Here is a 13,254-nt window from a genome sequence, read left to right as displayed (position 1 = left end):
TTTTCGAATCTAATGTCATATCTCTAAAGGGCGAAAGTGATTCACGCGCGCCCGCCACGTGGGTCATTCTACACGCCCACGACGTTTCATCCAGATTAATGAGTCCTATAGCTTAACGATATCAAACATCAAGGCCGTTATATGGAGAGATACAAAAAGAAGGAGAATTATCTCTCGAGAGCTACGACTCTAGCTTAATCGCGTCAAAGGATTAGCATGGCAACGAAATTTGTCTTATTATTGCTGTTTCTCAGCCGAATGACTTGTAGAAACGACCGCTGAGTTATTAAGTTTGCAAATTAGGTTAGCTTGGTGTTTCGAATTATTTGCCGAAGATTTATATTTTGATATGAGAATCCGTAGTGTCGGGATATTCCCATTGCTAAAAGAAATTAAAACTAAATGGCAAGAGGGGAAGGAATAAAAAAGAAAATTTTAGAACGGCAAGATAAGACTTAACTTTTGAACATAATCGGCCCGTTGAAAACCGCAAAACACAATCTTCCAAAATCCCGCGGGGTTATAGATACGCGATGACCTAATAAATATCACCGTGTCTTTCGCGACGCGAATATGGTTCGCAAAAAGCTGCGGGCGGTTTGCCGGTTGACGCAACGCTGGTCTTAGAGCCCGTTAATTTAGCGAGGGGGGAGGGCTTTTTGCGCGCATTGATTAAGCGTGTCACGCGATAGAAGCGTCTCGATTATAAATAATTTCGTTCCAGCGGCGCGTTTTGCCTCGCTCGATTTGTACTGTGTGCATATATCGTGCGCGCGCGCACGCACACACGCACACACACACACACACACACACACACACACACACACACACACACACACGCACACACGCACACACACACACACACACACATGAAGAACCGTGTCGACGTAAGAACCGCAATATTACCGGCGCGGTTCTGTGCAGTGACAGTAGACGCACAGCTTGCACACATCTATAGCCGCGCGCTCGATGTTTGGGCTTAGCATCGGGCGGGCACGTTGGCACACATATTTAACCTCGTTTTTGCTTTGAAGCCGTCCGTCGTTCGGGGTCTCTCTTTGAGTCAAACGCGGCTTGGCCTACTTCAGTTGATCACCCTCGACCAACGACCGAAATGCCCCCCGCGTGTTTATACCGCGAGAAATATCCGCGAGACAAGTCGCGTCATGAAAATGCGGGGCGTCTGATATGACGATAAGTTTACGAGCCCGGGATTTACTACTTCCATCAAGCGCGTCTTTTCCTCGCGAGACACCCCACGGTCGATGGCGAGATTTGGCGGGTGAACGATTGCGAGATGTCCCAGGGGTATGTTAAACTTGGATGAATCAACATATATATTCGGGAAAAGAAGATTCTTTTTTGCTACTTCAGGGATTTTATACCACGATTTTGTTTCTTACATAGTCTATATTTTGAACTTGAAATCACAATTCTTTCTTAATTTATTTTAACATTGGTAATTATTGAAATGTTTACGATTAAAATAATTAAAAATGTAAAAAACTTAGAAAGTACCGTAATGACCATGATAAAGAGGGAGCTTTTGCAATACCGTTTTTTCATCATCAGATACGGTAAACGTATCTGAATTATATATATATAGATACGTTCACCGTCTAAATTCACATTAGGAATTTTGTTACGGTAATCATGACTTTAATGATGGTATTCGCGAACGTTGGTACTCATGGTAATCGCGAATCTTATTTTCTTAAAAATAACATGGGATGTTATCTGAATAGCGTTACGTTGAACGATGTGCAGTTTCGCCTTTCGACCGATAATTTGAATTTAGACGGTGAACGTATTTATTTAATTCAGAAAGACGATATTGCAAAAAGTAAAAAAATTACCGTAAAAGACATCGGAGATTATATTATATATGTAGATTGCGTATAATGTCAAATTTTCCTTTATGCTACCCTTCATTAAGTATGCGATGCATTATGTGCGGGGTATAAAATAAACTTAGCTTAATATTACAATTTATAATATTTATTGTCTTGAATCATAAACAAAATAGGCGTTGCATGGGTACGTATTGCGTGCTACGAATTTCAGTATGCATTAAATACTGGAACATATAAATAGAATTATGAATAAATTCGTTATTCATTTACGGACCATGTTAAGTACCTTTCTGTTTTATTCATACACAGCGCACAACGTCGATTATCTTACAGATTGTACAGCTTTTCTTACGTCTAATTTTAATCTGGATTCGCGCAAAAACGGCAAGAGCTTTTCCGAAATGAAAGGGTAATAAGCATGTTTTACATATATTCGTATCCGTTTTGTTCTATTATGCCAGAGAATCTCATGACATTTTTATATAAAACATTAAAAATTTATATCTCGGGTTTAGTTATAATTAACAAAATTGTACTTGTGACCGTTTCATCCCCAGCTCCGCAATGTATTTTCACGACGTTGTTTGCGGGAAAGACGAGCTTTTTCGGCCTGTTTGTTAAATCACGGAGAGAGATTTCATATTGAATTATTCTTATTACCACACTCTTATAATATATGTATATAGTACCTCTTTAATAATGAGTAATACTATAACATAAGTAGCAGAAGGCTGCCACTTTCCGAGCGACGAGAGAGTCATAAGATGGCCGCTAATTCTCAAATTGTACTCGCGATTATTTCCGGAATCCTCGTCCTTCCGATCAATCGCTCGGACAATCGCAGTCAAACCAATTTCATGGCTGAAACTCGAAGCTGTTACTGTAAAAATAGACGACGAAAAAACCAGCTCGATTGCACGACTGCCGAATGGACGGCTAAAATACGTCGCGATATTTCTACCCGATTACTATCCGAGACTATAAACGAATCACCACCACCGGGCAGACCAACGGAAATCGATACTCGTGTCAGACTCGATCTACGGGTTGCCGTTCTCCGACGTGGGGATATAATGTGAAAAGGGTGTGCGCGGTCAGTAATGAAATAAATACGCGCAGATTGCACGAGAGTCTCCGGTCGGTCCTTCTGAAATAAGCTAATAAAAATATAGCCGCCAGAAATCCCACGGTTTTATACTTATACATCGATCCGCGCGAGTTTGCCTAAGATGATCAACCTAATGTGACGCGTGAAATTGATTGCGAAATGTGTGCTGATGAAACGTGAAACTGTACGCGAAATGTGCATTTTACGATTAAATAAATAGGGTGATCGGATTAAGGAAAATTAATTAAGATCTCTTCGTCGTATCACCGATCGCGACGATTATCCGCAATGATGACGGATTAAATGATATTCGCGGACAGGATGATAGGACGCGAAGACACGTTAAATCCTAACGTTAACGATGACGATAAAAGGAACGTGGTCCATCGATGCCGCGAAACGGTCCGAACCAAGTCGGACTGAACCAATTACGAATCCTGATCACCCCATTCGAATTCCTCGCCGGAAGTAACCTCTTCGATTTGCGGTCCATCCTCAGTCGCCGTCGGTCCCGTTTGCGGCTTACTTTCGGCCCCTTCTGGCTCCTCGACGAACGGATCTTCGGTCATCTCGGGCTCCTCTTCGTGAACATTCTCTTCCTCGACCTGAAAGGCAAATTTCTTGTGATTCAACTCGTTCAGCGATATTTCGAAAAAATCTTCTCTCTTCAACTATTGATTCTTGAATGAGTTCGAACTCGAACTCCTTTCTCCACAGACATTCAGTAAGTTATTTGGACACGAAGTTACTAAAATATATCTGATTTTAAAATAACAATGCTTAGAATGATCTAATCTTAACATTTTTGTGCAGTTATTGTTTAAATTAATTTAGAATTGTTCACAATTGACTAAAAAGTCGACAAAGTTGAAAGAGAATTAGGTACAGCTTTTCACGATGCTTAAGTGACTGCTTACCCGTGTTTCGTCATCCGTGGTAACATCGCAAGGCTTCTCTTCCTTCTCGTGATCGGTTATTTCGCCAAGATCCGCCGGCTCCTCGGTGCAGATGTCTTTATTTTCATTAGCTTCAAGCTGCGTGACGTCCGTCTCTTCTTGCTCTTGCTTTTGATTTTGAATTTCTTCGAGATGCTCCTCGACTATCAATCGTTCTTGCTCCTGTATGAGTGATTCGAGATTCGCTTGGTTGATTAATCTATTAACAGATAATGAATTAGATTCCAAAATGACGTACAAAAAATATGATACAAATATTAATTTCCAAATAAATATAAAGCCATGTATATTTTTTGTCAGTTTAGACCGCTTCTTAAAAGTTGTATAATTTTAATCATTATGTATTAGTTATTAATCGTTAATTGTTTTTATAAGTATATATAAGTAATATAAGTATTTCCTATCTTCGTTTTAATTATTCTCAATCGACAATCCAAAAAAAAATTACTTTGTGCACAGAGATTCTTTTTAAAGGGCGATTTGTGAATCACTTATTGGGAGTTTTCTTCTAAATAACGCCGAGCTTACCTTTCCCCCTCTTCTATTCTCTCCACTTCCTCGCGTTCAGCTTGTAACTTTGCCTCTTCCGCCTTTCTCTCGGCTTCCTGCTGTTCGATTTCTAGTATCTGACTAAGCTCGGCTTTCCGTTCCTGCGCAAGTTGCAGTGCCTCCCACGCTTTCTTCTCCTCCATCTCGAGCTGCAGCCGTTCCTCCTCCGCGGCCTTCCGCCTCTCCTCTTCCGATCTTCAAAACAAAGTTATTCGCAATTGGCAAAATTAATCCGACATTTTTGAATAAAATTTATATGAATTATAATGAGAATAACGTGTAATAAAGTCACGAATTATATACTATTTGGAATCGCTAATTCGAAAAACATCCCGGTGTGCGTGTATGTATGTGCTTGCGTGTAGGAAAAGCTATCCGTCAAGTTTTTTAATGAAGCTTGCATTTCATATTTTTCGATGCGCGTTTCTCTCATATTTTGCAAGATAAAAATATGAGAATGCGAATACTTTTTACAGGAAAGTTTCGTGTTGAAAATTTATCTAAAATATTTTTGTTGCATCTAAAATTATCAATATCACCGACATACTAATGCAAACTTGAAATTAGGACAGTTGCTGTCACTGTACATCAATTTCAATTATCTTAGAAACAACAATAAGTATTTTATCATTCTTTATGTTTAAAATTTACAGGATTTATTATATAAAAATTGAATATTTTTTACAATTGATTATTACATCAAGTCAGTACGTTTTTGAACCGAATGACATTTTTCGAACATCGAGCGAAGGTTACAGATATTTGGCGAGTCGATTGTCGATTACCGCGAGTCATATAGCAGATTATTTGGCCGAGTACAATGCCAATGTTATGCAAAACGATCGCATTTATATATTAAGCGATTGGCTCGTTCTGTTGGCGCGTATATTATCGTTCTTAGACGAAGATCACTTACTGCGCTTCTCGAGCCGCTTTAGCAAGATACGCCTCGGCCCTCCTTACGGCATCTTCTTTATCTTGTTTCACTGCAACATAGTTTCATTAATATCGATGATGGAGATACTATTTCATGGCGAAAATTCACGACGCGTGTTTAATGCTAAAAGTGATGCTGAAATTTTATTCTTATATTTGTCAATTTTGATCTATCGATGAGTAAACACAAAATTAATATCTTAAAGAATATTTAAATATTGATATAAAATCCATTTTGCCATTTTATTAATTAAATACTTGGATTATATCGAAGTGCTATTAATATTAATATTCATATTAATTTCGCAGCCTTCGTTTAATGAATTAAAATTGATGCTATTAGAGAGATAGTTTTCAGATACAGCTCCGAAATTAGAACCTTTACATTCAAAAGTGCGTTAAAAATGCATCGTGAATACAGATGTTTATTTACCGCGATTTTATCTACTTCTAATACCGAAATTATTTTGCGTGAAATACAATAATTTTGAATAGGATTGTCACGAAAACAGAAGACACTTTACGGGGCAATCTTGACGTCATTTTTAGAAGGAAGACATTTATCACGAAAACGGGCGAGAGAGACACAGGACGCTATCTAGACTATAGACACCATTCTTTCTCGTGCGATCGATACGGGAGATGCTGTTAACAACGACGCAGACCAACGATCGACTCTGTGCCTACCCTGACCGATACCAAAAGGTATCTACCGTTTGCGTGACAGGCTCGTTTCCGGTGTGGAATATTTCCGGCCCGCGGTACCGATCGATTATATCAACGTACCCTTCTCTTCCTTAGCTTCGTCACTTACGGCCTCCGCACTTTCGATCGGCGATTCCTCCGCGACCGGTTCCGGTTCCGTCGGCGCTTCTGGCTCTGCTATCGGCTCTGAAACAGGCTGTGATTCCTGCACGGACTCGGGCTCCGGTCCCTTTACGATTTCTGGTTCTTTCACGGGTTCTGGCGCAGGTTCTGGCGCAGGTTCCGGCGCAGGTTCCGCTTTAGGTTCGGCCGCCTTCGCGGATTTGGCCAATTTTGCCGCTTTCGATCCCTTCGCCGGTTTTGAAGGTTTTACAGGTTCCGCAACTAAATCCGGTTCTTTCACAGGTTCCACAACTGACTCCGGTTCTTTCACAGGTTCCGCAACTGATTCCGGTTCTTTCACAGGTTCGGGTACAAGTTCAGGCATTGATTCGGGTTCTCTTATCGGCTCTTTCTCCGGCTCCGGTTTCTTTTTCGCTTTTTTCTCTGGTTTTGCATCCGATTCCGGAGCAGGAGCTACGATGTGTAGGGATAAACATGAACGACAAATGACATAAGGGAATTGATCTGGATTTTGCCACTTTATATGGAGACTTACTTTTTTGTTCCTGGCTTGTTGAGTCGTAGCCTAATGCGCGTACTAAAAATTGTGAGAGGACGTTAGACGTGAGATACAAAAGAAAGGGCACAGTAAAACATCACTCAATTATAAAAACACAAAAATGATGATTAAAATTCGAGTTGCTATATAGGCGAGAGTAACTCAATTCAAGAATAACTTTATTTTATTGACGAATTTATCATAAAGTCATTGAATTAACTAACTTGAAATTTTAATATACATATGATTTAATACGCAACTTTAATATACAAACGAAATAAATTATTTATAATTTGCTGTTTTACGAATATTTATAAAATAATGAAAGACGTTATATATAATTCAGATATATTTATGTTTCTGCAATCATATTTGTATAAATGTTAGATAATTTTGTTATAATATTAATAATGTAACCTTATATTTTATCGAATTTTTTTTTACATTCTTGTATTTTCTCATCAGTTTTTATAATAGAAATATAATATGTATAAAAATATGAAGGTAATTTTATTCGATATTTGACGTAAATTTTATTTTATTTGATATTTACGTGATTCATATGACATTAAAAGTTATTTTTTTGTAAAAACGTTCCCACGATCGCGACCTTTTCTACTGGACTTTACTCTTTTGTTATCTCAAAAAGGATTACTTCGTGTGTGCTTACTGACCCTTTCGCATCTCTCGTTCTGTCATTGGTTGACCGGGAGCTGTGGGGTACATGAAACATATAAAGGATCGATTAGCGACAAAGGATTCTTTTAAAGCTCGCGACACAAATCCAACGAAGCGATAAAGACTTCACAGAGAACGTGATATTAGAAAGCTATTACTGTGATTACATACAACATCAATGTGAAAAGCAGTTGATGAGGCATGTTTGTTAGTTAATTACAGATCATCTAAGACAAAAGTGCACGATTTTATGTACATATATGCGGCGATATATATGCGACGAATGAATAAAAAAGAGAAATTAATTATACTAATATGAGCTATTAACGATGAAAGCATTCTGAGGATTAAGGATGAATTGTCGAGCGCATTTTCGATGACGCGAAAATATCGCATACGTCGATGTCTTATCGTCAATGAAGTCGGCAATTAATGAGATCACAATTTTCGTCTTTTCTCGTGAAGATGATTCATTGCTCGTCACGATTCGTTTAGCGTGACGTCCGATTAGAGATCACACTCGGTCACATCTAGCGATTGATTTGTCGGATTTTTATCTCTGAAATCGGATACTTATAATCATATGTTTTGCAATCAAATTAAATCAAGTTAAGTATAACTCTTCGTATTCTAACGTCGATTTAAGCCATTAAATTATACATTGCGTCAGAAATTAGAGAGCAAGGAGTTTTAAGAAAGTAATTATTAAATGCATTCTGATCGAAAACTTTCATTAAAATTCAAATTTTTCTGTCCAAGAAAATGTCCAAGAAATCCAAAGAAAATGTATTTTTTTAACAGAATTTTTTAAATATATTGATGAGAAAGAATTATTCAGGATAATTTGTTTTTTCAAGAGCGTTAATCCTAATGAATTCCACAAATAGTGGATTTCAGAGACAAAACGAGACGTCGTTGGTTGTTAAACTACGAAGCATTGCACATATGAAGAAGCTTACCTCGGAAACAGTGTACTTATTCGTTACGCAGCTCACCTATACGTTTCCATTATTCTCTCGTGTAAAGTAAAGTAATTGACTTGGAGACTCTCGCTTCCATCGGACATTATTATTTTATTCGTATGTTTTTTTTTTGTTGCTATCTCTCAAGCACGAACAAAACAGGATTTACAAAATTGAAACAGTAACATCATAATGCAATACGTGCAACATTGGATTAGTGTCTACATTTTTATCTCTTTGTATGTTTTATTTTCTCTAATGAACGCGCGCAGGTCTCGCGATTTTTTTTGTCGCGTTAATTCAATCAATTTGCCCCTGTCTCTTTATCGCACTCTGTTTTTTTTTCTTTCGTGTTCGTTTCACTCCGTAGATCGCATCGATTGAGCACGATCATTTTGATAGTCACGACAATTTTACACGCCCGTCGCAATTTCATTAAAGTCCATCGAGTAAAAATTGAATGAAGAATGTTCGGAAAATACAGCACGTTCTATTATTGCGAATATCGGCATATTGGACTTTAATGAAGCTGGACGACGAGCACACGACCGGAATAGAAGAAAGGAAAAATAAATAAGCGGAGACAGATATTATATTTTTTCGATCATGATTATCTTCGATAGTCGCAGTAAAATAATTTCGTTTAAAGAGGGTTTTTTTTGCCAGGCTTGCGAACCGAATATAAAACTGTGTTTAAAAAACTGAAAGAGATAAAATTTTAAAAGTGACATATGCAAACTCTTTCTGTCGTTTAAAATTGCCATAATAAAATTAAAAATAAAAATAAAACGCTGATTGATATTAAATTTGTATAAAGTTATACCATAGCGGCGAAAATCTTAGCAATTCTTGCACAGTTTTTGCAATAAGTTTATTTCAGAATTGAGATATTTTATTATTGAAATGAAAGTTTATATACAATTTAATTCAATTTTATATATGAGATCGTATTTGTGTTCGTATAATCTAGTTTGGTTCCGAAAAATTTATTCTTCTCTTTATCACTATTTTTCTGCAGATTTTGTTGCTAGTTTAGAATTCGTTATTATTTTTAACATAAATTTTATCGACACCGTGTTATCTGTAACTTTTTTTTTACATTTTAATAATTTAGAACTCATTGACGTAAGGCTTACTTAAAAATTCGAAGGATAAATTCGTAAAAAGATAAAGAGTTCGCGTTCGGTTTGCAATCCTGCAGCTTCCGCATATCGTAAGATGCCTGCTGTATCTTTTCGCGCGCGAATACGTAACTTCCGGAACGTTAAAGCGGACGGTATCGGCCACAGTTCGCGTGATGATGAACGACGAAGTCGAAGTCACTCCTCGGCGGCGGCCTCCTCCTCTTCCTCCTCTTCGCTTTTCTTGCTCGACTTCTGGTACAGCTCCGGCACCTTCTCTCTCCAACCCTTGCCTGAAACGTTCAAAAAAGCCGCACTGCTTCCTCTCTCTCATTTTTGCTCTTATCCGCGAGCGCCGCAAAATTCTGCTTTTTGGCGCGTGATCCCACCGTCTGTGATGTTCCGCCTGGAGTCCCCGTCGTGTAAATGTCTTGCTCTCTCTCGTTCCTTCGTTTCTTTTGATTTGGCTCACGATTTTCTTTTTGGTCACTATGTCGTTTTCCCTGTGTTTTCCGGTCACCGCAACAAAAAATAGCGATAGGTCCGTTGGTTCGCAAAAAAAGGATGCGAACCGCCGTCGAATCGATGGATCGATCTCACCGGTATATAGCCGATGATTGAATCAATCGTCCCGGAAAAGAGCATATATATAACACTCGATCTTTTTGTGAATAAATAAGAAAAATAATTACTTACAATTGATTTATATTTTAAAAATATATGATTTATTTATATATAGATTTTGTCACACAGATTGCATAGTGAAAGAAAAGATTTAATGATAATTAAAACCGAAATTAACATTTATGCTCTTACCGCAAAGATCAATTCAATTGCGTGTTCTTTACTCAGAATAATAATAATAATAATAATAATAAAAACGCGCTGTGTCAACATATCGGATATCGCATGACGGGGTGGTTATCAAAAACGGATGCGGGGTACGTGGGGGGTAAGTGTACGCTGCTGTTGTACGATTAGACACAATACTATCGAACAGTAATGCAGCCACGACAAAAAAAGACGTACAAAAAAGAAAGACCAATTGTTGTGTGACCAACAATAAAACAGCAAAAAATACCAGAGAAACACACGTGCTCGCTAGCACAAACAAAAGTTTTCAGACAGTGTAAACCAAAGGTGCCAGCCAATCCAAGAAAGGGGATGAAAAAAAATAGAGAAACGAGAGGGCGTGGGGCGAGGGCGGTGGTGGAACGAGAAAAAAAAATAGACAAAAAGAGAGTTGCACACAACGGCGTCGTGGGGCCGTCTTTTATTTTTCCAAATCTATTAAAAATCGTGTCTTGAGCTGCGAGAACGTAGCGTAGCAATTTTTTTTTTAAATTAATATATTTCTCTACAAGAGTAAACTTCTGCGAAAATAATCGTCTGTTTCCCCAATGAAGATATCACAATACCGAGATTTACAAAAATATAATCACATCATATCAATTTTAATGCGTTATTCAAAATTTAGATAAATTAAATCATAATTACAAATAAAAATTAAAATTATCGTACATGTAATCTTTCTTTGAAGAATTTTTCGCTCCGTTCTCGTCAGTCTCGCGCCTCTAACTACGTGCTTCGTGTGCGGATCACCATGTATAACATCGTCAAGATCGTTCTCGGGACCGTTCTCGCACAGCGTTTCATTCTCGAAGAGCAATATCTCTTCGAGGGTGAAGCGCGCGTCGCGATACGATCCCCGTCCTCGTTGTCGTCATCGTCATCGTCGTTCTCGTCACCGTGACGGATTACTCACAGGCAGTCGCGGCCGCCTGACGGTTCTTGCTGTAGTAGCTGAGGAAGTTGACGTCGTTGCGGATGTCGGCCGGCCGAAGGTCCGCGACTTTGTAGTACGGTCTTCTGACGGACTGCGGATTGCCGGCGACGTACTTGATGCACGCCAGAGTGCCGAAGGTGCCCCGCTCAGGCACATCGTACCAGTTCAGATGATCGACCTGCTTCTTCGCGTTGCTGCGGCCGCTGAGCAGCCGGCGAACGTAATCGTGGTTGCGCATACGTTCCGGCACGATCTGCTCGAGGAAGTCGCTGTGGAAATCGCGAAAAGATCGCTGATTATCTCAATGCGAAAATGACAAACGCTATTCTGTCACTTTGAAAGCGTAAATTCTCGAAAACCATGAAAAATATAAATAATAAAGCTTTAATTATGCTTTGGGATATTTTTGTACTTTTATCTCCGAGTTGCAGAATTATTTTGATTATTCTTATTCTGAAATCTCAATTGGTTTATTTAGCATAAAGAGGTGAATGCGTTATATTTCCTTTTTCTAACGACTAAAAGCTGATTCAAATTATTTCAATGCGAAAGAAATCGATCAATTTTATTAAGTAATTAGTTGCACACCATTTCATTTCCGTCGGATACCTTGCCACTGCCCTTGGCACGAACACGTGGACACGTCGAAGAAGAGAATCCACTTTCGCACGAATATCCCTTGTCTCATCGTCGAAAAGCTGCGAAGAGACATATGTGAAACGTTATACTTGTATGAACGAGTCGATCAATCTCTCGCATGCACTCAGAGAGCTTGATCATCGTAAACAAAAGCGAATTATTTTTCAAGTCTTTTCACCACAAATTTAAGGGTAGAGGTACTTGATAATGATTGTCTGATGTCTTAACTCCGATTTTTTAATATGCTCTTAATTATACACATTAAATGAGGAATCAGATTTAATCGTGTTGATAAATTGCGACAAAAATAATATTAGATCTTTTATTTTTTTTTAATCCAATATGCTTATTGGACAAAAATGAAAAAGATAAGTGGAAAACGATGAACATATCCGTAGCAACGACGCGATTCCGCCCCGTGGTGTTCGACGCAAACGAACGTTGATGAAAAATAACGACGATGACGATATCGATGACGATGGGAATGACGACGATAATCCTCGTGAGCACCGCCGATGATATACAAATCTTACCATATGTATTTATGATGATTTAGATCAGAGAGAAAGAGAGAGAGAGAGAGAGAGAGAGAGAGAGAGAGAGGGAGAGTGATATTAGACTAGCTGCCGGACTTACTATGTTGTCTCGGGAATTTAGGTATTCTTCAGTGTAGGATCGGGATGACAGCCTCGGCAGGTAGCGTATCCTGTTGAGCTCAGCTGCGAGGATGCTGGGCCGCACGCGCGATCGCACCCTTATCGGTACCATCGCGCCAGAGTAGTACACATGATGGATCGGCGAGTGAACTATGGTGACGAGCCTCTTGTGTGCCACGTATGGCATATGAGGAACGCTCCTCAACTGGAGGCAACGAACGTCTCGTTTTTACTAATCGCGCTCGCCTGGCAGCGGCGAGCTGCGAAGCGGATATCTCGCTGCGAGCCAAGATGCCAAGCGGTTTACTCTTTCGGTGACGGTTAAATTGTGCGTGTAAAGTAGAAGAAAATTGTCTAATTCGAAGCAGTTAAGAAGTCGGAATGATCAATTTCCTTAAGCTTTTGCTTGGAAACTTATTTAAGGCAATTATTAGAGAAAGAAAAAATTATTTTCTCGAAAGAAAAAATATCTGTGGATCCAGTAATCCGAGTATTCAGAAATTAAATCTGTGCATTACGTAAATGAAAAATTCTGCGGAACTTTTTATTTTAAACAGATATTTTATTAATATTTATAATTATTATATTAATATTTTCTCTATTAATAAAACGCCGTCACCAAAAGATTAGAAATAGCAAAGCGA

General features: G+C 38.7%; 1 protein-coding gene across 7 annotated transcripts in view; it reads right to left on the bottom strand.

Annotated features, from left to right (window-relative positions):
- Nucleotides 1-1,982: 1,982 nt before the first annotated feature.
- The window catches only part of LOC143899184 (uncharacterized), a 27,763-nt gene continuing 16,491 nt past the window's right edge, over nt 1,983-13,254 (bottom strand). For 3 of the 7 annotated variants that reach the window (XM_077409244.1, XM_077409247.1, XM_077409248.1), the window contains 10 exons: nt 12,591-12,815; nt 11,904-12,013; nt 11,295-11,584; nt 7,443-7,481; nt 6,766-6,807; nt 6,189-6,683; nt 5,383-5,452; nt 4,446-4,661; nt 3,879-4,116; nt 1,983-3,566 (listed from right to left, as the gene is read on the bottom strand). In XM_077409244.1, coding sequence (XP_077265370.1) covers nt 3,390-3,566; nt 3,879-4,116; nt 4,446-4,661; nt 5,383-5,452; nt 6,189-6,683; nt 6,766-6,807; nt 7,443-7,481; nt 11,295-11,584; nt 11,904-12,013; nt 12,591-12,815 — 1,902 coding nt within the window. In that variant the 3' untranslated portion in view covers nt 1,983-3,389. The remainder of the gene's footprint in view (nt 3,567-3,878; nt 4,117-4,445; nt 4,662-5,382; nt 5,453-6,188; nt 6,684-6,765; nt 6,808-7,442; nt 7,482-11,294; nt 11,585-11,903; nt 12,014-12,590; nt 12,816-13,254) is intronic. The other 4 variants (XM_077409245.1, XM_077409246.1, XM_077409249.1 and 1 more) reach the window with 4 other exon arrangements.

Source organism: Temnothorax americanus, unplaced genomic scaffold (assembly GCF_048541705.1).
Source record: "Temnothorax americanus isolate GAGA-0224 unplaced genomic scaffold, ASM4854170v1 Scaffold26, whole genome shotgun sequence".
Classification (NCBI taxonomy): Eukaryota; Metazoa; Arthropoda; class Insecta; order Hymenoptera; family Formicidae; genus Temnothorax; species Temnothorax americanus.
Note: the sequence above shows the minus strand (reverse complement) of the source record. Positions and strands in the feature narration are given on the sequence as shown.